This window comes from Oncorhynchus mykiss, chromosome 23, assembly GCF_057628025.1.
Source record: "Oncorhynchus mykiss isolate SJ-2025 chromosome 23, ASM5762802v1, whole genome shotgun sequence".
NCBI lineage: Eukaryota > Metazoa > Chordata > Actinopteri > Salmoniformes > Salmonidae > Oncorhynchus > Oncorhynchus mykiss.
Genome location: NC_143044.1, coordinates 56,502,419 through 56,527,950, shown reverse-complemented (window position 1 = coordinate 56,527,950; position 25,532 = coordinate 56,502,419). Strand labels below are relative to the sequence as shown.

At 43.3% G+C, this 25,532-nt stretch overlaps 3 protein-coding genes across 6 annotated transcripts in view; 2 read left to right on the top strand and 1 right to left on the bottom strand.

The window, feature by feature from the left end:
* The window catches only part of LOC110516810 (paladin), a 162,936-nt gene extending 149,670 nt beyond the window's left edge, over positions 1 to 13,266 (bottom strand). Inside the window, exon 1 of the mRNA XM_090217737.1 lies at positions 13,043 to 13,266. The gene's annotated coding sequence lies outside the window, so the exon portion shown is untranslated. The remainder of the gene's footprint in view (positions 1 to 13,042) is intronic.
* Positions 13,267 to 15,183: 1,917 nt separating this feature from the next.
* Positions 15,184 to 19,617, top strand: LOC110515815 (nodal homolog). Its single transcript, XM_036959878.2, has 3 exons — positions 15,184 to 15,238; positions 16,901 to 17,805; positions 18,843 to 19,617. The coding sequence occupies exons 1-3, from the start codon at positions 15,184 to 15,186 to the stop codon at positions 18,993 to 18,995; spliced, it is 1,113 nt and encodes a 370-aa protein (XP_036815773.2). The 3' UTR covers positions 18,996 to 19,617.
* Positions 19,618 to 20,252: 635 nt separating this feature from the next.
* On the top strand, positions 20,253 to 25,532 carry LOC118936473 (leucine-rich repeat-containing protein 20). 4 transcript variants are annotated; one of them, XM_090217735.1, is made up of 5 exons: positions 20,253 to 20,326; positions 21,414 to 21,506; positions 23,125 to 23,274; positions 24,079 to 24,246; positions 24,773 to 25,532. In XM_090217735.1, exons 2-5 carry the CDS (start codon positions 21,437 to 21,439, stop codon positions 24,910 to 24,912), a joined length of 528 nt encoding a protein of 175 aa, XP_090073861.1. In that variant the 5' UTR covers positions 20,253 to 20,326; positions 21,414 to 21,436; the 3' UTR covers positions 24,913 to 25,532. The 4 variants fall into 4 exon arrangements, with proteins under 4 accessions (XP_090073861.1, XP_090073860.1, XP_090073858.1 ...); XM_090217734.1 differs by lacking the exon at positions 20,253 to 20,326 and adding an exon at positions 20,550 to 20,880; XM_090217732.1 differs by lacking the exon at positions 20,253 to 20,326 and adding an exon at positions 20,864 to 20,976.

The window sequence follows — 25,532 nt, the reverse complement described above, 5'->3', positions numbered from 1 at the left end:
AACCACCCTGCCCTAGTGTGTAGTAACACTGTCATTAACCACCCTGCCCTAGTGTGTAGTAAGTCATTAACCACCCTGCCCTAGTGTGTAGTAACACTGTCATTAACCACCCTGCCCTAGTGTGTAGTAACACTGTCATTAACCACCCTGCCCTAGTGTGTAGTAACACTGTCATTACATTAACCACCCTGCCCTAGTGTGTAGTAACACTGTCATTAACCACCCTGCCCTAGTGTGTAGTAACACTGTCATTAACCACCCTGCCCTAGTGTGTAGTAACACTGTCATTAACCACCCTGCCCTAGTGTGTAGTAACACTGTCATTAACCACCCTGCCCTAGTGTGTAGTAACACTGTCATTAACCACCCTGCCCTAGTGTGGAGTAACACTGTCATTAACAACCTGCCCTAGTGTGTAGTAACACTGTCATTAACCACCCTGCCCTAGTGTGTAGTAAGTCATTAACCACCCTGCCCTAGTGTGGAGTAACACTGTCATTACATTAACCACCCTGCCCTAGTGTGTAGTAACACTGTCATTAACCACCCTGCCCTAGTGTGGAGTAACACTGTCATTAACCACCCTGCCCTGGTGTGGAGTAACACTGTCATTAACCACCCTGCCCTAGTGTGGAGTAACACTGTCATTAACCACCCTGCCCTAGTGTGTAGTAACACTGTCATTAACCACCCTGCCCTAGTGTGGAGTAACACTGTCATTAACCACCCTGCCCTAGTGTGTAGTAAGTCATTAACCACCCTGCCCTAGTGTGTAGTAACACTGTCATTAACCACCCTGCCCTAGTGTGGAGTAACACTGTCATTAACCACCCTGCCCTAGTGTGGAGTAACACTGTCATTAACCACCCTGCCCTAGTGTGGAGTAACACTGTCATTAACCACCCTGCCCTAGTGTGTAGTAACACTGTCATTAACCACCCTGCCCTAGTGTGTAGTAACACTGTCATTACATCAACCACCCTGCCCTAGTGTGTAGTAACACTGTCATTAACCACCCTGCCCTAGTGTGTAGTAACACTGTCATTAACCACCCTGCCCTAGTGTGGAGTAACACTGTCATTAACCACCCTGCCCTAGTGTGTAGTAACACTGTCATTAACCACCCTGCCCTAGTGTGTAGTAACACTGTCATTAACCACCCTGCCCTAGTGTGTAGTAACACTGTCATTAACCACCCTGTCCTAGTGTGTAGTAACACTGTCATTACATCAACCACCCTGCCCTAGTGTGTAGTAACACTGTCAATAACCACCCTGCCCTAGTGTGGAGTAACACTGTCATTAACCACCCTGCCCTAGTGTGGAGTAACACTGTCATTAACCACCCTGCCCTAGTGTGGAGTAACACTGTCATTAACCACGCTGCCCTAGTGTGTAGTAACACTGTCATTAACCGCCCTGCCCTAGTGTGTAGTAACACTGTCATTAACCGCCCTGCCCTAGTGTGTAGTAACACTGTCATTAACCACCCTGCCCTGGTGTGTAGTAACACTGTCATTAACCACCCTGCCCTAGTGTGGAGTAACACTGTCATTAACCACCCTGCCCTAGTGTGGAGTAACACTGTCATTAACCACCCTGCCCTAGTGTGGAGTAACACTGTCATTAACCACCCTGCCCTAGTGTGGAGTAACACTGTCATTAACCACTCTGCCCTAGTGTGGAGTAACACTGTCATTAACCACCCTGCCCTAGTGTGGAGTAACACTGTCATTAACCACCCTGCCCTAGTGTGGAGTAACACTGTTATTAACCACCCTGCCCTAGTGTGGAGTAACACTGTCATTAACCACTCTGCCCTAGTGTGTAGTAACACTGTCATTAACCACCCTGCCCTAGTGTGTAGTAACACTGTCATTAACCACCCTGCCCTAGTGTGTAGTAACACTGTCATTAACCACCCTGCCCTAGTGTGTAGTAACACTGTCATTAACCACCCTGCCCTAGTGTGTAGTAACACTGTCATTAACCACCCTGTCCTAGTGTGTAGTAACACTGTCATTAACCACCCTGCCCTAGTGTGTAGTAACAGTGTCATTAACCACCCTGCCCTAGTGTGTAGTAACACTGTCATTAACCACCCTGTCCTAGTGTGTAGTAACACTGTCATTAACCACCCTGCCCTAGTGTGTAGTAACAGTGTCATTAACCACCCTGCCCTAGTGTGTAGTAACAGTGTCATTAACCACCCTGCCCTAGTGTGTAGTAACACTGTCATTAACCACCCTGCCCTAGTGTGGAGTAACACTGTCATTAACCACCCTGCCCTAGTGTGTAGTAACACTGTCATTAACCACCCTGCCCTAGTGTGGAGTAACACTGTCATTAACCACCCTGCCCTAGTGTGTAGTAACACTGTCATTAACCACCCTGCCCTAGTGTGGAGTAACACTGTCATTACATCAACCACCCTGCCCTAGTGTGGAGTAACACTGTCATTAACCACCCTGCCCTAGTGTGGAGTAACACTGTCATTACATTAACCACCCTGCCCTAGTGTGTAGTAACACTGTCATTAACCACCCTGCCCTAGTGTGTAGTAACACTGTCATTAACCGCCCTGCCCTAGTGTGTAGTAACACTGTCATTAACCGCCCTGCCCTAGTGTGTAGTAACACTGTCATTAACCACCCTGCCCTAGTGTGTAGTAACACTGTCATTAACCACCCTGCCCTAGTGTGTAGTAACACTGTCATTAACCGCCCTGCCCTAGTGTGGAGTAACACTGTCATTACATTAACCACCCTGCCCTAGTGTGTAGTAACACTGTCATTAACCACCCTGCCCTAGTGTGTAGTAACACTGTCATTAACCGCCCTGCCCTAGTGTGTAGTAACACTGTCATTAACCGCCCTGCCCTAGTGTGTAGTAACACTGTCATTAACCGCCCTGCCCTAGTGTGTAGTAACACTGTCATTAACCACCCTGCCCTAGTGTGGAGTAACACTGTCATTAACCACCCTGTCCTAGTGTGTAGTAACACTGTCATTAACCACCCTGCCCTAGTGTGGAGTAACACTGTCATTAACCACCCTGCCCTAGTGTGTAGTAACACTGTCATTAACCACCCTGCCCTAGTGTGTAGTAACACTGTCATTAACCACCCTGCCCTAGTGTGTAGTAACACTGTCATTAACCACCCTGCCCTAGTGTGTAGTAACACTGTCATTAACCACCCTGCCCTAGTGTGGAGTAACACTGTCATTACATTAACCACCCTGCCCTAGTGTGTAGTAACACTGTCATTAACCACCCTGCCCTAGTGTGTAGTAACACTGTCATTAACCACCCTGTCCTAGTGTGTAGTAACACTGTCATTAACCACCCTGCCCTAGTGTGGAGTAACACTGTCATTAACCACCCTGCCCTAGTGTGTAGTAACACTGTCATTAACCACTCTGCCCTAGTGTGTAGTAACACTGTCATTAACCGCCCTGCCCTAGTGTGTAGTAACACTGTCATTAACCACCCTGCCCTAGTGTGGAGTAACACTGTTATTAACCACCCTGCCCTAGTGTGGAGTAACACTGTTATTAACCACCCTGCCCTAGTGTGGAGTAACACTGTCATTAACCACCCTGCCCTAGTGTGTAGTAACACTGTCATTAACCACTCTGCCCTAGTGTGTAGTAACACTGTCATTAACCACCCTGCCCTAGTGTGTAGTAACACTGTTATTAACCACCCTGCCCTAGTGTGGAGTAACACTGTCATTAACCACCCTGCCCTAGTGTGTAGTAACACTGTCATTAACCACCCTGCCCTAGTGTGGAGTAACACTGTTATTAACCACCCTGCCCTAGTGTGGAGTAACACTGTCATTAACCACTCTGCCCTAGTGTGGAGTAACACTGTCATTAACCACCCTGCCCTAGTGTGGAGTAACACTGTCATTAACCACCCTGCCCTAGTGTGGAGTAACACTGTTATTAACCACCCTGCCCTAGTGTGGAGTAACACTGTCATTAACCACTCTGCCCTAGTGTGTAGTAACACTGTCATTAACCACCCTGCCCTAGTGTGGAGTAACACTGTCATTAACCACTCTGCCCTAGTGTGGAGTAACACTGTCATTAACCACCCTGCCCTAGTGTGGAGTAACACTGTCATTAACCACCCTGCCCTAGTGTGTAGTAACACTGTCATTAACCACTCTGCCCTAGTGTGTAGTAACACTGTCATTAACCACTCTGCCCTAGTGTGTAGTAACACTGTCATTAACCACCCTGCCCTAGTGTGGAGTAACACTGTCATTAACCACCCTGCCCTAGTGTGTAGTAACACTGTCATTAACCACCCTGCCCTAGTGTGTAGTAACACTGTCATTAACCACCCTGCCCTAGTGTGGAGTAACACTGTCATTAACCACCCTGCCCTAGTGTGGAGTAACACTGTCATTAACCACCCTGCCCTAGTGTGTAGTAACACTGTCATTAACCACCCTGCCCTAGTGTGTAGTAACACTGTCATTAACCACCCTGCCCTAGTGTGTAGTAACACTGTCATTAACCACCCTGTCCTAGTGTGTAGTAACACTGTCATTACATCAACCACCCTGCCCTAGTGTGGAGTAACACTGTCATTAACCACTCTGCCCTAGTGTGGAGTAACACTGTCATTAACCACCCTGCCCTAGTGTGTAGTAACACTGTCATTAACCACCCTGCCCTAGTGTGTAGTAACACTGTCATTAACCACTCTGCCCTAGTGTGTAGTAACACTGTCATTAACCACCCTGTCCTAGTGTGTAGTAACACTGTCATTACATCAACCACCCTGCCCTAGTGTGGAGTAACACTGTCATTAACCACTCTGCCCTAGTGTGGAGTAACACTGTCATTAACCACCCTGCCCTAGTGTGTAGTAACACTGTCATTAACCACCCTGCCCTAGTGTGTAGTAACACTGTCATTAACCACTCTGCCCTAGTGTGTAGTAACACTGTCATTAACCACCCTGCCCTAGTGTGTAGTAACACTGTCATTAACCACCCTGCCCTAGTGTGGAGTAACACTGTCATTAACCACTCTGCCCTAGTGTGGAGTAACACTGTCATTAACCACCCTGCCCTAGTGTGTAGTAACACTGTCATTAACCACCCTGCCCTAGTGTGTAGTAACACTGTCATTAACCACTCTGCCCTAGTGTGGAGTAACACTGTTATTAACCACCCTGCCCTAGTGTGGAGTAACACTGTCATTAACCACTCTGCCCTAGTGTGGAGTAACACTGTCATTAACCACCCTGCCCTAGTGTGTAGTAACACTGTCATTAACCACCCTGCCCTAGTGTGTAGTAACACTGTCATTAACCACTCTGCCCTAGTGTGTAGTAACACTGTCATTAACCACCCTGCCCTAGTGTGTAGTAACACTGTCATTAACCACCCTGCCCTAGTGTGGAGTAACACTGTCATTAACCACCCTGCCCTAGTGTGTAGTAACACTGTCATTAACCACCCTGCCCTAGTGTGTAGTAACACTGTCATTAACCACCCTGCCCTAGTGTGGAGTAACACTGTCATTAACCACTCTGCCCTAGTGTGTAGTAACACTGTCATTAACCACCCTGCCCTAGTGTGGAGTAACACTGTCATTAACCACCCTGCCCTAGTGTGTAGTAACACTGTCATTAACCACCCTGCCCTAGTGTGTAGTAAGTCATTAACCACCCTGCCCTAGTGTGTAGTAACACTGTCATTAACCACCCTGCCCTAGTGTGGAGTAACACTGTCATTAACCACCCTGCCCTAGTGTGGAGTAACACTGTCATTAACCACCCTGCCCTAGTGTGTAGTAACACTGTCATTAACCATCCTGCCCTAGTGTGTAGTAACACTGTCATTAACCACCCTGCCCTAGTGTGTAGTAACACTGTCATTAACCATCCTGCCCTAGTGTGTAGTAACACTGTCATTAACCACCCTGCCCTAGTGTGTAGTAACACTGTCATTAACCATCCTGCCCTAGTGTGTAGTAACACTGTCATTAACCACCCTGCCCTAGTGTGTAGTAACACTGTCATTAACCATCCTGCCCTAGTGTGGAGTAACACTGTCATTAACCACCCTGCCCTAGTGTGTAGTAACACTGTCATTAACCACCCTGCCCTAGTGTGGAGTAACACTGTCATTAACCACCCTGCCCTAGTGTGTAGTAACACTGTCATTAACCACCCTGCCCTAGTGTGGAGTAACACTGTCATTAACCACCCTGCCCTAGTGTGTAGTAACACTGTCATTAACCACCCTGCCCTAGTGTGTAGTAACACTGTCATTAACCACCCTGCCCTAGTGTGTAGTAAGTCATTAACCACCCTGCCCTAGTGTGTAGTAACACTGTCATTAACCACCCTGCCCTAGTGTGTAGTAACACTGTCATTAACCACCCTGCCCTAGTGTGTAGTAAGTCATTAACCGCCCTGCCCTAGTGTGTAGTAACACTGTAATTAACCACCCTGCCATAGTGTGTAGTAACACTGTAATTTACCACCCTGCCCTAGTGTGTAGTAACACTGTCATTAACCACCCTGCCCTAGTGTGTAGTAACACTGTCATTACATCAACCACCATTATTAGCATGTTGTTACACAGTCCTTCAGTAATTACAATGACTGTCGTCATTAAGCTCTGCAGCCCTCATGGAAAGTGGACTCGGTACACTGAGGCCAACATGTCAACCCAAGACTGTCCTGCCTCCGATATTCATCGAAGAGGAAAAGGAGCAGAGCAGAAGTGAGAGAACCGTCACAGCTCATGTTCCATGGCGGGACAGAGCAGCACTCTCTCCACGGAGCTGTTGTACCAGTCAGAACCAGAAGGATCAGGGTAATGTCCCCTATCTATAGTTCCAAGTTCCCGACATCCTGCCCTGGCCAATATCCTTCTAACCCTAACCCATATCCAACATCCTTCTATAATGTAACACAATGAATCCCTCCTTCCATCTCTCCTTCCTTTTCCACACAGGGACTCTTCAGTTCATTCTCCCCAGTGGCACTGTACTGACACCTGTGTTTATAGTGTACTCTGTCTACAACCTTAGACAGAACTATGCAAAGACCCCTTCTCCAGACAAGAATGTAAATAAAAGAGTTCCAGACAGGGAGAAGGCTGACAGAGAACAAGGTTCCTCGTCACAGCCTCAAAGTAGAGCAGAAGATCAATACACTTAACACAGTATTTGATTTATTAGGAGAGAATAGAGCAGAGCTGCTCTGGAATAGATGGGGGACAGACAATATGTTGAGAATAGAGCAGAGCTGCTCTGGAATAGATGGGGGACAGACAATATGTTGAGAATAGAGCAGAGCTGCTCTGGAATAGATGGGGGACAGACAATATGCTGAGAATAGAAACAGGAAGAAAGAAAAGAGAATAGAGAGGGCGGGCGAGCCAGAACAAACTGGCAGGATGTCTCTAGTGTAACGTCCCCTGAGACAAAGAAGTTGGAAATATATGTTGTAAGTATGTCAGATAATGTAGGCTAGAACATTTTTAAAAACACTCTAGTCATCCACTCAAAGCTAATGTTGCGCCACCCAGTGGCAGAAATAACCATTGCACTACCTTGGCTTGGACATAAGAAAACATTATTCCAGAATGGCTAAGGAATGATAAGTAAATACATTAGGGCTGACCCCATTATAGAGGCCTGTCTCAGTGGACTGATCCATTATAGAGACCTGTCTCAGTGGACTGATCCATTATAGAGGCCTGTCTCAGTGGACTGATCCATTATAGAGGCCTGTCTCAGTGGACTGATCCATTATAGAGGTCTGTCTCAGTGGACTAATCCATTATAGAGGTCTGTCTCAGTGGACTAATCCATTATAGAGGTCTGTCTCAGTGGACTAATCCATTATAGAGGCCTGTCTCAGTGGACTGATCCATTATAGAGGCCTGTCTCAGTGGACTAACCCATTATAGAGGCCTGTCTCAGTGGACTAATCCATTATAGAGACCTGTCTCAGTGGACTAACCCATTATAGAGGTCTGTCTCTGTGGACTTATCCATTATAGAGGCCTGTCTCAGTGGACTGATCCATTATAGAGGCCTGTCTCAGTGGACTGATCCATTATAGAGGCCCGTCTCAGTGGACCGATCCATTGTAGAGGCCTGTCTCAGTGGACTAATCCATTATAGAGGCCTGTCTCAGTGGACTAACCCATTATAGAGGTCTGTCTCTGTGGACTTATCCATTATAGAGGCCTGTCTCAGTGGACTGATCCATTATAGAGGCCCGTCTCAGTGGACTGATCCATTATAGAGGCCCGTCTCAGTGGGCCGATCCATTGTAGAGGCCTGTCTCAGTGGACTGATCCATTATAGAGGCCCGTCTCAGTGGGCCGATCCATTGTAGAGGCCTGTCTCAGTGGACTGATCCATTATAGAGGCCTGTCTCAGTGTATTTAGTGTTGTTTACACTGTTCCAAACAAGCAGACAAATAATATTGTAATCAAACAGCACCTGTTATTTTATTTATTATTATTATTTAACTAGTCAGTCACGGCCTTGTTCAGGGGCAGAATGACAGATTTTTACCTTGTCAGTTTGGGGGATTCGATCCTGCAACCTTTTGGTTACTAGTCCAACGCTCTAACCACTAGGCTACCCTGCCGCCTCTACACTCTAACCACTAGGCTACCCTGCCGCCCCATCTCCTTCTTATTGTTATTATTACTATTAAGGTCGTTATAATAATAAGTAACGTCATTATCATTAGTAGCCTTTGTATAGGAGCCTTGTACAACCACCATCCATCCAGCTGTAGGCCTAAGAGCGTGTCCTGTTTAGGCTGAATAACTTACTTAGGCATATATTTTAATATGTAGGCTACTGTACCAATCATTCATTTGTTCATGCCATCACACAATCAAGCATTTTTTTTTGTGTGTGTGGGGGGGGGGGGGGGGGGTCATTTTTCGCTGTCATTTTTTTAACACAGCGTGACCATCGGGTTCTTCAGTCATTTGTGTGTCTATTATTTAATCAAAAAGTGTGCTTAAAGCATCAGACAAGCTGTGAATAATGTAGTTTACTTTATTCAAACACAGACACAACCTGTCTATATACAGTGCATTTGGAAAGTATTCAGACCCCTTGACTTTTTCTACACGGTGACGTTAAATACATTTTAGAATAATGCTGTAACTTTTTTTCTTTTTTTAAATCTACCCCATAATGACAAAGCAAAAACAGGCTTAGACATTTTTTGCAAATTTATAAAACATAAAAAATAGAAATACCTTACTTACATAAATATTCAGACCCTTTGCTATGAGACTCAAAATAGAGCTTGGCTGCTTCCTGTTTCCATTGATTTTCTACAACTTGATTGGAGTCCACCTGTGGCAAATTCAATTGATTGGACATGATTTGGAACGACACACACCTGTCTATATAAAAGGTATGAAAGTTGACAGTGCATGTCAGTCAAAAACCAAGCCATGAGGTTGAAGGAATTGTCCGCAGAGCACCGAGACATGATTGTGTCGAGGCACAGATCTGGGGGAAGGGTACCAAAACATTTCTGCAGCATTGAAGGTCCCAAAGAACATAGTGACCTCCATTATTCTTACATGGAAAAAGTTTGGAACCACCAAGATTCTTCCACTCCTCAGTAAAAGGCACACGACAGCCCGCTTTGAGTTTGCCAAAAGGCACCTAAAGGACTCTCAGACCATAAGAAACAAGATTCTCTGGTCTGATGAAACCAAGATTGAACACTTTGGCCTGAATGCCAAGCGTCACGTCTGGAGGAAACATACACCATCCCTAAGGTGAAGCATGGTAGTGGCAGCATCATGCTTTGGGGATGTTTTTCAGCGGCAGGGACTATGAGACTAGTCAGGATTGAGGGAAGATGAACAGAGCAAAGTACAGAGAGATCCTTGATGAAAACCTGCTCCAGATCGCTCAGGACCACAGACTGGGGGCGAAGGTTCACCTTCCAACAGGACAACGAACCTAAGCACACAGACAAGACAACACAGGAGTGGCTTCGGGACAAGTCTCTGAATGTCCTTGAGTGGCACAGACAGAGCCCGGACTTGGACCAAATCAAACACCTCTGGAGACCTGTAAATAGCTGTGCAGCAACTCTCCCCATCAAACCTGAGAGAGCGTGAGAGGATCTGCAGAGACGAATGGGAGAATTCCCCAAATACAGGTGTGCCAAGCTTGTAGCGTCATACTCAAGAAGATTCAAGGCTGTAATCGCTGCCAAAGGTGCCTCAACAAAAGGACTGAGTAAAGGGTCTGAATACTTATGCAAATGTGATATTTCAGTTTTTTTTTTTTTTTATACATTTGCAAAAAAAATCCTAAAAACCTGTTTTTGCTTTGTCATTATGGGGTATTGTGATGTCATTATGGGGTATTGTGATGTCATTGTGGGGTATTGTGTGTAGATTGAAAAAAAAACGATTTAATCAATTTTAGAATAAGGCTGTAACGTAACAAAATTTGGAAAAAGTTGAGGGGTCTGAATACTTTCCAGAATGCACATTTTGACCAATCAACTATCGGCCGAGTACAATATTTTTTTGTTGGGTTTTTTTTATTATTAGGAGACAGCCCTAAAATAATTAAAAATGACATAGAAAACATCAGGAGAGAAGTAACCTACTTTTTCTCAGGGCAAAATCTGCTAAAATGGCACAAATGTATATTATTATTTAACACCATATTCTTATACAAGACAGAGCTTGACTATAGAACCGCAACAACATGGAATCATTTGAAGCACCTGCGATGAGTCACCTACTTCCACTTAATAATAAGATCTTCAACAAGGTGCTCAAAAACAAATCATCTACAATTAAATGTGATTGATGACAGGGAATACATGATGTGCTTTTTAAAAAAATCAATGGAGATTAGAGGACCCTTAAGTGCATCAAATGCCTGTTCTTGTACCAGTACACAGAGGAACACTAGGTTCAAATGGCACCGTATTCCCTATATAGTGCACTACTTTTGACCAGGGCTCTGATCAAAAGTAGTGCACAGTGCACTATATACACACACACACACACAATGAGTTTACAAAACATTAGGAACACCTTACTAATTTTGAGTTGCACCCCTTTTTCCCTCAGAACAGCCTCAATTCGTTGGAGCATCCACAGGGATGCTGGCCAACGTTGACTCCAATGCTTCCCACAGTTGTGTGAAGTTGGCTGGATGTCCTTTGGGTGGTAAACCATTCTTGATACACACAGGAAACTGTTGAGCGTGAAAAACTAAGCAGCGTTGCAGTTCTTGGCACACTCGAACCGGTGTGCCTGGCACCTACTACCATACTCCGTTCAAAGGCACTTAAAAAAAATGGTATCTTGCCCATTCATCCTCTGAATGGCACACATACACAATATTCTCCAGGCTTAAAAATAATTATTTAACCTGTCTCCTCCCCTTCCTCTACGCTGATTGAAGTGGATATATATATCAGGTGACATCAATAAGGGATCATAGCTTTCACCTGGATTCACCTGGTCAGTCTAGGTCATGGAAAGCGTAGGTGTTCCTAATGTTCTGTACACTCAGTGTATTGGGAATAGGGCTCCGTCAGGGAGGAATCCTGGGGAATTGTCTCTTGATTAACCAACAAGAGCCCTATAGGAGTTGGTCAAGTCCGACTTGGCTTGCATTTGGTTTTGTCTGGTCAATAGAGGTCGACAGCTTGTAGTCCTAAAACCCAGAAATGAGTTACGTCTGGTTCGTTCAGCCATCCCTATGGGAAATTTTTATGGGGAAAGAAAAAAGTTTTTGGAATAAACGCTGAAATTAAGTTCTGAGGTTAACAAAGGTTTAGGAGATTGAATACGTTTTGTTCTATGAGATAATCAGTCAATTAAACATAACATTTTAAAATAGTTTTTTTTAAATAAATGACATACATTTTTAAAAAGTCACTAAAAGTGACGTTAGCTGATGAAGATGATCTCATTTTAAATAAAAGTATGAGATCCCCTAAGCCTGTGTTTTTACCACAGACCTTATTTTCGGCCAAAAACGCCATTAATTTCCCCCATAGGCTTTGTCCAAAGAACCATGGCTGAGTTAGTGCCTACAGAAAGACGCCATTTCTATCTCTCTCTTATGTGGCTCCTTTATTTATTGATTAAAGGAAGGGGAGGAGCAGCGCGGTATCAACAACAGTATCGATATGTTGTAATGGCTTGATTGATCTTCATAATCACTTTTTATCTTGAGTTTGACGAGATTTAAAAAATGTAGCGCCTAGTTTCTGTGTCAATGCAGAGTAACGGACATTAAACAAGATCTTGCTTTATTTGACCTGCCTAATTCGAGAGCTTGGCAAATCACTCTATTAGGTTTAAATGGGGGGATGGGGATGGGGGGGGTTAAAAGGGACATCAAACGAAAAGGACATTTAAATTGCCGTCCAAATCACCTGCTCTATTTACATCAACTTAGTCTAACTAATCGCAAAATACTGAACTGTTGTATTTGTAGCACAGTAACGGACCTAAGAGGTGTTAAACACCTGAACAGGTCTACTGGAAGTGTAAAGGCGCCAATAATCATTTAGTCGACCGAAGAGTTATCATTTGAATATTACACACCTATTAGCCAATGAACAGCGTCCCCATCTGTATCACATGAATTCCACCCCCCAGCCGCAATGGGCAATGAATGATAGATTGGCACTTCAAACAAGTTTACTGGAACAATTTAAACAATTTCAGTGCTACATCAAACATGACTGGGTCGACATACAATTAGCCTATCGATGGAGACTGGAGGAGGCATGGAGGGCGGCCAAGCCAACCACATGCCACAAACTTCCAACTTTATACCACATTTGATTTTGTTTGATGCAACGTTGCAACGTGGTCATGCACTGGCCGCGCGTACCGACATCAGCACACACACTTCACATTTGGCTAACATATCCACATAAACGCAAACTCGGAGTACCGATGTTTTACAGTTTAGCCTACCAATGTGCGCGTGGACACGGGAAATGAGACAGGACGGTAAAATGTACTCACCATTTCACTCGGAAGAACCGTGTATGCTCCAAAAATCACTCATTAGTCGGATGTTTCAATAAACGTAGGAAAAGTGATGTAAAGCAGCGGTTTGTGTTTTATTTCAGGGATAGTTTCTTCCACGTATTTGTCTACCTATACGGTCCTTTCTCGCAGATTTTCGGAGGAAAGGATTTCCACTATCTGAATAAAAGCAGGGGCTGGGCATGCGCACTAAGAGGAATGTTTTTTTTTGTCCGTTGAGCGTTCAATCCACTGTTCTTTTCACGCAGAGACGCAGAGCGCAATATTTATAATAGTCTATAATAAAACACAAAAAGACAGCACATCTCTGAAAACATGGAATTGTATTTGCCCACACAGGCCTATTAATATCATGCTATTAATTATATTACAATAACATTGCCCCTCGAGCCTATTAAAAGTCTACATGCCTAAACTGAAGAGAAAGAGGAATTACCTGTTTTTCCTTTTAAATCATAATGAATAAGATTAGATAGACAGATTCTAGATCAGAACTCCTAACTCTGAGATGCTTTGTAGATACGGGCCGATTCTATATCAGAACTCATAACTCTGATATGCTTTGTGGATACGGGCCCCGATTCTATATCAGAACTCATAACTCTGATATGCTTTGTGGATACGGGTCCCGATTCTATATCAGAACTCATAACTCTGATATGCTTTGTGGATACGGGCCCCGATTCTATATCAGAACTCATAACTCTGATATGCTTTGTGGATACGGGCCCCGATTCTATATCAGAACTCAGAACTCTGATATGCTTTGTGGATACGGGCCCCGATTCTATATCGGAACTCATAACTCTGATATGCTTTGTGGATACGGGCCCCGATTCTATATCGGAACTCATAACTCTGATATGCTTTGTGGATACGGGCCCCGATTGTATATCGGAACTCATAACTCTGATATGCTTTGTGGATACGGGCCCCGATTCTATATCAGAACTCATAACTCTAATATGCTTTGTGGATACGGGCCCCGATTCTATATCGGAACTCATAACTCTGATATGCTTTGTGGATACGGGCCCCGATTCTATATCGGAACTCATAACTCTGATATGCTTTGTGGATACGGGCCCCGATTGTATATCGGAACTCATAACTCTGATATGCTTTGTGGATACGGGCCCCGATTGTATATCGGAACTCATAACTCTGATATGCTTTGTGGATACGGGCCCCGATTCTATATCGGAACTCATAACTCTGATATGCTTTGTGGATACGGGCCCCGATTCTATATCAGAACTCATAACTCTGATATGCTTTGTGGATACGGGCCCCGATTCTATATCGGAACTCATAACTCTGATATGCTTTGTGGATACGGGCCCCGATTGTATATCGGAACTCATAACTCTGATATGCTTTGTGGATACGGGCCCCGATTCTATATCAGAACTCATAACTCTAATATGCTTTGTGGATACGGGCCCCGATTTTAGAAACATATGTAAGAAAGACTATATAAACTTATGTCCATAGAATGAATAGTAATCTATTGTCATAACCAGCTTGCTCTTCGTTACAGAAAGCAGAATGTATAGGTTTATCAAAGTAAAACCATTAACCCTAATCTATAGCCTAACTGATCGATTGGAATGAATCTATTTCATACGGAAAGTGAACGTAGATGAAGGCTAACAAACAAAGTAACATTTGAAAGAGCTATTGATGAGAAAAGTGCTATAAACACACTTCATCCAGTCATTGGCTTGGGCATCTCATTAACATGTCAATGGATGATGACCTGCCTTGCCACAAGCCTTGAAGACGCATGTCAATTTCCTTTAATGTTCGCGGCTACTTGTTAAATATGCGTGGTGCGGGAGGGGTATAAAAGCCAAGCTTATCTCAACCCGCAGAGGAATCTGTCATGCAATTTGATCAGCATGCGTTCATTAGGCGTTCTAGGTGTAGCGCTACATGCCTCTCTGCTCATACTGCTGACTCAAGGAATTCACAAATCTAGAGATGGAGTTTATCACGGACAATCACGACGCTTTGCTACAGACCACCGTCCACCTGGATTCCATCACCTGGCACCGAAGTACATGATGCACCTTTACCGGAATTACAAGTCAAATCTTACTCGGCCTATAGACGTCATGGAGAAGGCCATCGCAAAACAAGCAGACACAGTCAAGAGTGTGATGGCAAAAAGTAAGATTATATATATATATTTTTAAAGTATATTATCCTATAGGCCTATTTATTCATTCGTTTAGTAGGGCATATAGGCTACATTCTTGACATTTAGCATCTACTGCCTGCCCGAATTTAGTTTAACACAGGAGAAAATAATAATAAATATCCTGTTTAGGGCATTTTATAATAGTTTATGGCCTATTGCCTAGCCTCCTCTAAGCCTAGTAAATTAAATGTTGTTTTGCGCTATTTTTTGCTTGCATTATTTTTATTCTTCAAAAAAAGTTAAGAGATAATTTTCTTGCTATGTTTGCGCACCACAGTGGCTGTCAAATCTCTTCGCCAGACGAGCTCAAAGCGCTCCAATCCACATTCATTTTGTCGGCCTGAATAACCGTACATGGATCAGCGTGTGAAAAGGCTGGTTTTCAGCCTAATTCTCAAAGCAAACCTCTTTTTTTTCTTTAAATGGGAGATGTTGATTAGAAATGTTGCCAGACATGCCTATTCAAATCTGTTGTTAACTCAAATCAATCAACAAGTCCCCTCAGTTCTTTTCACACTTCACTTGATTAGATTAGAGTGATGACCTAGAACTACATCTCGGGCCAGAGCGGGATTTTAACAACATCTAGCCTATATGTTCCACGGACCGCTCCGCTCGCATCACCACTAAATCTAATTTAACATCACTGCTAGGTGTCATAGTTGTTACCTATTTGTTTGAATGGAGGATATGCGGAAGCCGAGCTAAGGGCGTGTTAAATGATTGGTTTCGATCCGGTGTTTACTTTGAGTGGATTAGTCCTAGCCTCGTCCTCCTGTCGTTGTCGTTGTGTTATCCTTAATCTTCAGAGTTTTATTTCCCCAGAGCAAAACAGACCCATAGAGGAATGTAGATGTTTTGGTACAGTACCTATAATCAACAAATAGACGATGGATAGCAACAATACATTACATTTGGACAATAGTACAATAGTCTTTAATCTTCTTGATGAATTATGTACCACACCTCCAATGTCTTGTTCTTCTTTGCATCACAATTCATGTCCTAATTCACACATGTTGATGTTGACGCCAGCCGATGGTAGATTCATCCACAAGCTAGTTGCCTAGTTACATTGAAAAACATGGTTGGAATTTCTATTTGCAAACATGCTTTGCCTAGATCTAAAATGGTATTTCTTTAAAAAATATTAAAACAATATTGTTTTTAGAATACAAGCATGACTCATTCAGACTACTTAGATGTAACCCAGAAACAATATGCTAAATATTCTGCCTGAATTGCTGTCCAGGATTGAACAGAACATGTGTATTCCTCCTAAATTAACAGTTTATTCATTAGCTCTATGGTTGCTTAAAAGCTCTTTTTGTAAGTAAAAACAATTAACATTAATTATTTGTAATCTGGTCGCAATTGTAAATGAGAACTTGTTCTCAACTTGCCTACCTGGTTAAATAAAGGTGAAATAAATAAAATAAAAAATCTATTTTACTCTTAGTAGACCATTTCAAGGGTTTGAAGAAGATGGGTGATATGTTTGTCTAATAGACATATATGTGAAGTACTTAGTTGACATGAGACCAGACCCGATGATAATGTTCAAAGAAGTACTAGTCAGTACAAATGTTGAAAAATCTGTTTATTTTTAAAAATTTTCTTCTTTCCAATAGGTTTATTTCACAGACCCCGACGCTGGACTGCAACCTTTGACCTGACCACCTTATTGGCCGACGAACGGATCCAAGCAGCGGAGCTCAGGTTCAGGTTTCCCCGGGCGACGAGGGCTTCCAACATTACCGTGGAGATCTACCATCACCACGACTACCCGTGCAGGCAGACACAGGGGATCTGCCAGGAACACCAGCTGGTGGGATATTTCTCTGTCTCTTCTGTGATTAACTCCTCTCAGCACTGGAAGGTGTACAACCTTACTGATCCGCTGTTGAACTGGCTCGGCCAGGAACAGATTTCCAGGAGCTCAATGAAGAGGAGATCACCAAACAAGACAGAGAGAGATGTGTACTTCCCCAACTCTATCCAGTTGGCTGGGTCTACAACACAGCAGAACCCTGTCCAGTTGGCTGGGTCTACAACACAGCAGAACCCTGTCCAGTTGGCTGGGTCTACAACACAGCAGAACCCTGTCCAGTTGGCTGGGTCTACAACACAGCAGAGTCAGTGTGTGAGCGACAGAGCCTTACTGGTTGTATTCTCTCATACAGGGTCAGAGGAGGGCTCCCAGGCCAAAGCCAGTCTCCTCCACACGGCCGAACAGTCCAAGTTCCTGTCCACCACCGAGTCCAAGAAGTTCCGCAGGCCGAAGAGACACAGGAAAAAAAGGGGCCACTCAGGCCAGAGGGAACCGCCAGACACGAGGGGTCCAGAGGTGTCTAGCGGAAACATTGAGATCGACCCGTCTCTCTGTCGAAGAGTGGACATGCATGTAGACTTCAATCAGATAGGCTGGGGGTCCTGGATCGTCTTCCCAAAGAAGTATAATGCCTATCGATGTGAGGGGATCTGTCCAAGTCCTTTGGGAGAAGACTTGAACCCAACAAATCATGCTTACATGCAGGTACGTTTCAATGTGTTTCTACGGGATTTTCCAAAATGTGTCATAGAATATATTGGTTTTCACATGTATCTTTACTGTTTTCGTATATATCTTAACGGTACAAAGCTCATTGGGGCGGCGGGGTGGCCTAGTGGTTAGAGTGTAGAGGCGGCAGGGTAGCCTAGTGGTTAGAGTGTAGGGGTGGCAGGGTAGCCTAGTGGTTAGAGTGTAGAGGCGGCAGGGTAGCCTAGTGGTTAGAGTGTAGGGGTGGCAGGGTAGCCTAGTGGTTAGAGTGTAGGGGTGGCAGGGTAGCCTAGTGGTTAGAGTGTAGGGGCGGCAGGGTAACCTAGTGGTTAGAGTGTAGAGGCGGCAGGGTAGCCTAGTGGTTAGAGTGTAGGGGTGGCAGGGTAGCCTAGTGGTTAGAGTGTAGGGGCGGCAGGGTAGCCTAGTGGTTAGAGTGTAGAGGCGGCAGGGTAGCCTAGTGGTTAGAGTGTAGAGGCGGCAGGGTAGCCTAGTGGTTAGAGTGTAGAGGCGGCAGGGTGGCCTAGTGGTTAGAGCGTTGGACTAGTAACCGGAAGGTTGTGAGTTCAAACCCCCGAGCTGACAAGGTCAGCTGAACAGGCAGTTAACCAACTGTTCCTAGACCAGTTAACCCACTGTTCCTAGACCAGTTAACCCACTGTTCCTAGACCAGTTAACCCACTGTTCCTAGACCAGTTAACCCACTGTTCCTAGACCAGTTAACCCACCGTTCCTAGACCAGTTAACCCACTGTTCCTAGACCAGTTAACCCACTGTTCCTAGACCAGTTAACCCACTGTTCCTAGACCAGTTAACCCACTGTTCCTAGACCAGTTAACCCACTGTTCCTAGACCAGTTAAACCACTGTTCCTAGACCAGTTAACCCACTAGGCCGTCATTGAAAATAAGAATTTGTTCTTAACTGACTTGCCTGGTAAAAAAATAAACAAAATTAGATACTATAGCAATGCTTCATGCCTATTTCATACCTATCTTTACTTGCAGATTGCTTCTTGATGCTTTTTTTCCCCTCTAGAGTCTCCTAAAACACTACCACCCTGAGCGGGTTCCCTCGGCGTGCTGCGCCCCCACCAAGATGAGTCCTCTAAGCATGCTGTATTATGAGAATGGAGAAATGCTGCTTCGCCATCACGAGGATATGGTTGTGGATGAATGTGGCTGCCTGTAGCCTCTGTCACGGGCTTCAACCCGACCTTCAGTAAAGAGATGGCCGGAGCAAAGCCTGGGGCCGTCTTCCTCACAACCGCTTGAGATGGAGACGAGGCTACCACTCGTCTCCTTTCGGACGCACGCAACAGAGAGTTCCGGAAACATTAGAGTGGAATTTCACTGATAGAACTATTATCCAAGAGTCTGTATCAGATGGTCGAAAACAATAAGAAAACACTTTGTTAGTTCTTATGATTATTGTGACTGTGCACTCCTCAAGCAGTATGGTAGATGGTATGTTTAGAAAGCCTGGATATATATATACAGTATGGATTTTCTCTCAGAACGTGACTGATTTTATCTTACTGCTTTTAGGAATCAGTAAGAGGACCCGCCATTTCATTATAAGTCATAGGAAATGGTGTTGTTCACCATTTAAGCACTGTTTATACTATAGTATACACCTACTGGGTGTAACGGAACACTGACATTATATTTATTGTAAATAATAATAAAATAAAGCTTGGTTATTTATGTTAATTTATTGCTCTCTCTGTTTTAGGAGGATTTTGTCATAAATATGTTTCATATTGTAAAAATATTTTGTTAGCTGATTAAAGTGTATGTATTTTGGTAGGTAATATTTCTCATGTTATTCATTCATTAGTAACATAACGTATGCTTATGATTCTTGTCTATAAAAAAACACGATATGTACATTCACTAGAATGACCTGTTGTGAATATTCATTCATTCTAATTCTATGGGTTCTGGAGTTCTCTGAGTTGAGCAATGCACCATGCTGGATTGTTGGCATATTTACCTGAAACGACCACACTATTATTAGACTGACAAGTGGGGCACCAACAACAACAAAAAACGAATTCCTGGCACAAAATAAACAATATAGGTGGATGAAATTTCAGTTTTTAGAATGATCAAAATCTTTTCTCTCAAAATCACCAAAAAATACACAAAAATTAATGTCCCAAAAGTTCAGGAATATAAATACATGTTCCTCACTATAAATAGCCTACTTCTCAAGAACTATATCAGATATGAAGTACAAGGTAATAACTAATGTGTAACTGGTGAGAACGTGCAACAAGGACAATTGGGGAAAAAAAGTACATTAACGGCATCTTCTGGCCTCATTCACCTGGCATCCTATTCACCATGATTGATTTAATGTTGAATGAATAGAGAGTACGTTTCAATACATTCCCATTGTCTTCACGTCCATTGACAAAGCAACAAATAGTTGACCAATCAGGGTTTTTCCAGAATAGTGGCTGCGGCAGGACAACTCTGTCATGACACAGCGGGCTAAGTCCTAACCAGGATCCTAAGGTAGGTCAAACTCTGAACTTCCATTTTTATACTGTTATAACTCAACAATCAGTTGATCTAGTCGTATATGTGCTATTAGTGCTGAGACACTACACTGTGATGACACAACTTGATACAACCTAACACCCGTTACAGACTGATATTTATACAGATCAATCCTGCGTAAGACATGGGCAGAATTTAAATCTGTAGTCCTTCGCAGTTATCTCTCTGAAACTTCCTTGTGCGCCTATGACTCTCGTCAATACGGTAGCTTGTACTGTAGAAGCAATATAACTATTGATGGCAACAAGAGGCTAAAATAGTGTCTTTAAACTCAAATTGCGCACAAAAACAAACCATTTTGAAGTATTGGACTTATTTTAACAATAACGTCAGAACAGGTCATCTGAAAAGTGCATCGATCGACTTTAGCCCAGTGTATCCTCTTTGGTTAAAAATAGTCTCTCGCCAAATTTGACGGTGGTTGTTTGAAAATGAATGGATTTGATTGGACGGAGCCTTGAACCGACTTGCTAACATTTTCAGCTGTCAACCACAGTTAAAGTTTAAGGGTAGGTTGATCCACCTCCCGTCATACAGTATATGCTGATTCTATTGTACAATCTATTATACAGATCTCCACCCGGACGTCGTTTGTGGAATTATGAGTAGGCTACATTAGAAAGCTAGCAATTTAGCTATTACTACGAATTAAGCTCGCTTTAATAGCTAACTAACTGTTGTAGCTCGCCTATAACTTGACGTGGGACAGGTGATCAAGTTATTCATGGGATTTTGTGTGAACTTTGTGAAGAGGACAATGTTGCAGCAGTGGCTGACATTGAACAAGATGCATTGTAACATTCTAATGTATTGTACAATAGAGGATCCTTGACACAAAATTGCAACTAGCAATCTTGTATGCATGACCTGGTAACATGTTAAAAATAGCTAATTGCCAAATTGCATGAAAAAAACAACAACCATGTTAATTAACCTGATGAATGAATACTATTTTAATATGCCAAAGAAAATGCACTTGAAAATGTCTGGTTAAAATGTATATCTGAAGTATTACACCGACCTCTCCCCATCTCTACCCCAGGTGAGATTCGTAGACCTAGTATAATGGCAGAGGCTGTGGCCAATGTTGCCCGGAGGGTCAATGCAACCGTGGAGGAAGAGAAAGATACCCTGGGTAAGTTAAGTCAATCCTTTGATTTAATTGATGTCTTCGTTATTATGTAGAAAATAGTTTTAAAAAATACACCTACTCATTCAAGGGTTTTTCTTTATTTTTTACTATTTTCTACATTATATAATAATAGTGAAGAAATCAAAACTATGAAATTACACATATGGAATCATGTAGCAACCAAAGAAGTGTTAAACAAATTCAAATATATTTTAGATTTTAGTTTCTTCGAAGTAGCCACCCTTTGCCTTGATGACAGCTTTGCACAGTCTTGACGTTCTCTCAACCATCTTCATGAGGAATGCTTGTTTAACACTTTTTTTTGGTTACTACATGATTCCATATGTGTTATTTCATAGTTTTGATGTCTTCACTATTATTCTACAATGTAGAAAATAGTAAAAAAAAATAAGAAAAACCCTTGAATGAGTAGGTGTGTCCAAACTTTTGACTGGTACGGTATATTTAAATTTTTTGTCTTAATTTTCATTGTCGGTCATAAAAGACTGTAAAAACACCAGTAAATCAGCTCCAAGTGATTTTAATCAAAGAAATCTGTTCCCAATCATTCCAACGCATAGCAGAAAGATACGTGATCGTATACAAATGTAAACAAGGTTTGAAAGGATTATGTTTTAGTCAAACACTATATCTGTTTAGGCTTCTTGCGGTCAATTTGCAGTCTACAAATTATTTGTAATCATGTTCCGGCCCCCCCGACCATCCACTCCAAGACAAATCAGCCTGCAGTTGAATGTAGTTGATGATCCCCGATCTACAAGTATATCCAGGTTGTTGAGTCTTACTACTTTCGGCCAGCAGATGGCAGTAATGTGTTACCTAAAGCTCTCTCCTTCCAAGGATGATATTATGTTGTCCTCTCAGCCTGACTAGTTCTTGTAAACTTAATTGCATATTTGACATAAGAACCAGAGGGTTGCAGTGACGTTAGATTTGAGCAAGGTATGACTGTGTCGCGCCCTGACCTGAGTATTCTTTGTTTTCTTTATATATGTTGGTTAGGTCAGGGTGTGACGAGGGTAGTATGTGTGTTTTTGTCTCATCTAGGGTTTTTGTACTGTCTAGGTAGTGTTTGTACTGTCTTGTAGGTTTATGGGGTTGTTTACGTTCTAGGGTTTTATATGTCTATGGTTGCCTAGATTGGTTCTCAATTAGAGGCAGCTGTTTATCGTTGTCTCTGATTGGGAACCATATTTAGGCAGCCATATTTTGTGGGTTATTGTCTATGTGATGTTGCATGTTTGCGCTCAGTGTTTATAGCGGTCACGGTCGTTTTGTAAGTTTGTTTTCGTGGTCTTTCGTCTTACATTAAAATATGTATTCACATCACGCTGTGCTTTGGTCTCCTCACTACGGCGATCGTGACAGACTGTAAAGTTTATTTTGAAATAACCTCTTCAATATAACACTAATCTTCTTCAGCTCTAAGCCATGCTTTCTCATATATGCATCCCAAATACCACCCTATTCCCTATGTAGTACACTACTTTTGAATAGAGCCCTATGGGCCCTGGTCAAAAGTAGTGCACTAAATAGGGAATAGGGTGCCATTTGGGATGTATCCATGGCCATTACTAATTGTTATCCTTTATTTCTTTAGATCTGTCAAACTGCAAACTGATCAGTTTCCCAGATGGGGTATTCAGGGTCCTCAACAGTGTTGCAGAGAAGATACACATCGTCACGTTGGCTGACAATGAGATGAAGGGAGTTACAAGCAAATTCTTCAAAACCTTCACTCAATTGAGAGGTAGCTATGCATGCGTACTCTCTCTCTCCCCCCCCCCCCTAACTTAACATGTTTTAGTGGAGGGGCCTTTTATATAACACTATCACACGTTATCAGATTGATAGCTTTAAATCCTTTATCTTCAAGGTAGCACACATCTTTGTATAGCAGCCTAACAGTAGCCCGGGGCCAGCATAGCAGCCGAACAGTAGCCCGGGGCCAGCATAGCAGCCGAACAGTAGCCCGGGGCCAGCATAGCAGCCGAACAGTAGCCCGGGGCCAGCATAGCAGCCGAACAGTAGCCCGGGGCCAGCATAGCAGCCGAACAGTAGCCCGGGGCCAGCATAGCAGCCGAACAGTAGCCCGGGGCCAGCATAGCAGCCTAACAGTAGCCCGGGGCCAGCATAGCAGCCTAACAGTAGCCCGGGGCCAGCATAGCAGCCGAACAGTAGCCTGGGGCCAGTATAGCAGCCGAACAGTAGCCTGGGGCCAGTATAGCAGCCGAACAGTAGCCCGGGGCCAGCATAGCAGCCGAACAGTAGCCCGGGGCCAGCATAGCAGCCGAACAGTAGCCCGGGGCCAGCATAGCAGCCGAACAGTAGCCTTGTGGCCAGTCTATTTCTGTTCACTTGCCAGCACCTTATGGAATTGTCATTGGCTTGGCAATGACAGAATGGAGTAGGCAAGAGCACAAACAGATCTGGGACCAGGTTAGCCTAATACACCAATAGTCGACAAATATTTGACTGAATGTGTTGAATCTGTGCGAGGAATATTCAGGTAAGTTAGCTGGTGATTTAGCAGTATTTTCCAATATCTTTTCAGAACTGGACTTGCACGGCAATGTCATCACTAAACTGCCAGATGTAGTTGGCGAGCTGGAACATCTGACCAGCATCAACTTGGCCAACAACAAGTTGTCTGTCTTCCCTGAGAGACTGACGGAGATCCAGTCACTGGAAAGAATCAACCTGGAAGGGAATGACATCACTGGTAAGATGGAGTCGGTGCTGCGTTCCCATTCTCTACCCTTCTTCTGAGGATTTAAATGCATTGGATTGGTGTTAGAATTGGCTGGAGGAAGTTTATACATTTGGATTGGTGTTAGAATTGACTGGAGGAAGTTAATACCATTGGATTGGTGTTAGAATCGGATGGAGGAAGTTAATACCATTAGATTGGTGTTAGAATTGGATGGAGGAATTTAATACCATTAGATTGGTGTTAGAATCGGATGGAGGAAGTTAATACCATTAGATTGGTGTTAGAATTGGCTGGAGGAAGTTAATACCATTAGATTGGTGTTAGAATTGACTGGAGGAAGTTAATACCATTAGATTGGTGTTAGAATTGGCTGGAGGAAGTTAATACCGTTGTTTTATCCGTGAGAGAAAGTGAGCAAGTGCAGAGAAGTGGGAGAAGTGTGGAGAATCAGGAACCAGCCATAATGACGCCTTTAGTCTCTTGTGAACATTCATTGGCTCTTTCTCAAATGTCTAATGTCTCATCTCTCCCACAGACGTCCCCATGGAAAAGTTGCAGGCCATGCCAGCTCTGAAGTGTATCAACCTGAAGTCAAATCCTTTGGACAACAACTTGTTAACTGTCATTCAACAATTTCCTCAAACATTTGAAATTCAAACTACAACAGACAATTAAGAGCTTGTCTTCTTCTAAGATGGACAGTTTATCCACACCTCGAGACAATGAGGATTGCATGCTGTGCCTTCAGACTTTTTCAATAGTACAATTAGAGATTCAGAGATTCAATTGTTTGGCCTCTATTTCATCATCATGTTTGCTGTATGGGAACTATCAAACTTGAGGCCTCTCCAGAACAGAACACGTGAGCCTACTGTAGTTGCTGCCATTACTGAAAGTCCATTTGAGTTGGGCTCAGTTCAGAGATGACTAGATGTTGCTGTTTACAGTTTTGCGGTAGCCTTTCCAGAGTGCACCAAGAGCTACACCTAGTACATAGTCCTTATTAACAATGGGCTGTTTTCATCATCAAAGGAATGGCAATTAAGTGCTACGTCTTTAAAAAAAAAAAAAAGTTTCTTCAACCTATCATCATAACTGGAGAGATGCTGTCCCTCCTTGTGTAGAGGACAACTAAATCAATCCTAATTGGAGAGATGCTGTCCCTCCTTGTGTAGAGGACAACTAAATCAATCAGACTGAGTTCACTGGCGTCACCCACTTTGTAGCTTCACATGCGAATGGACTGACTTTACTCATTTAGAAAACAAAGAATAAATATTTTTATTCCAAATTTG

What these genes read in the sequence shown, in the direction of transcription:
- LOC110515815 (XM_036959878.2), top strand. Translation starts at nt 15,184, where the DNA reads ATGGAGAAGGCCATCGCAAAACAAGCAGACACAGTCAAGAGTGTGATG. An exon ending in CAAGAGTGTGATGGCAAAAA is followed by an intron (nt 15,239 to 16,900) that starts GTAAGATTATAT and finishes TCTTTCCAATAG; the next exon opens with GTTTATTTCACAGACCCCGA. An exon ending in CAAATCATGCTTACATGCAG is followed by an intron (nt 17,806 to 18,842) that starts GTACGTTTCAAT and finishes TTTCCCCTCTAG; the next exon opens with AGTCTCCTAAAACACTACCA.
- LOC118936473 (XM_090217732.1), top strand. An exon ending in GGAAGAGAAAGATACCCTGG is followed by an intron (nt 21,507 to 23,124) that starts GTAAGTTAAGTC and finishes TTATTTCTTTAG; the next exon opens with ATCTGTCAAACTGCAAACTG. An exon ending in AACCTTCACTCAATTGAGAG is followed by an intron (nt 23,275 to 24,078) that starts GTAGCTATGCAT and finishes ATATCTTTTCAG; the next exon opens with AACTGGACTTGCACGGCAAT.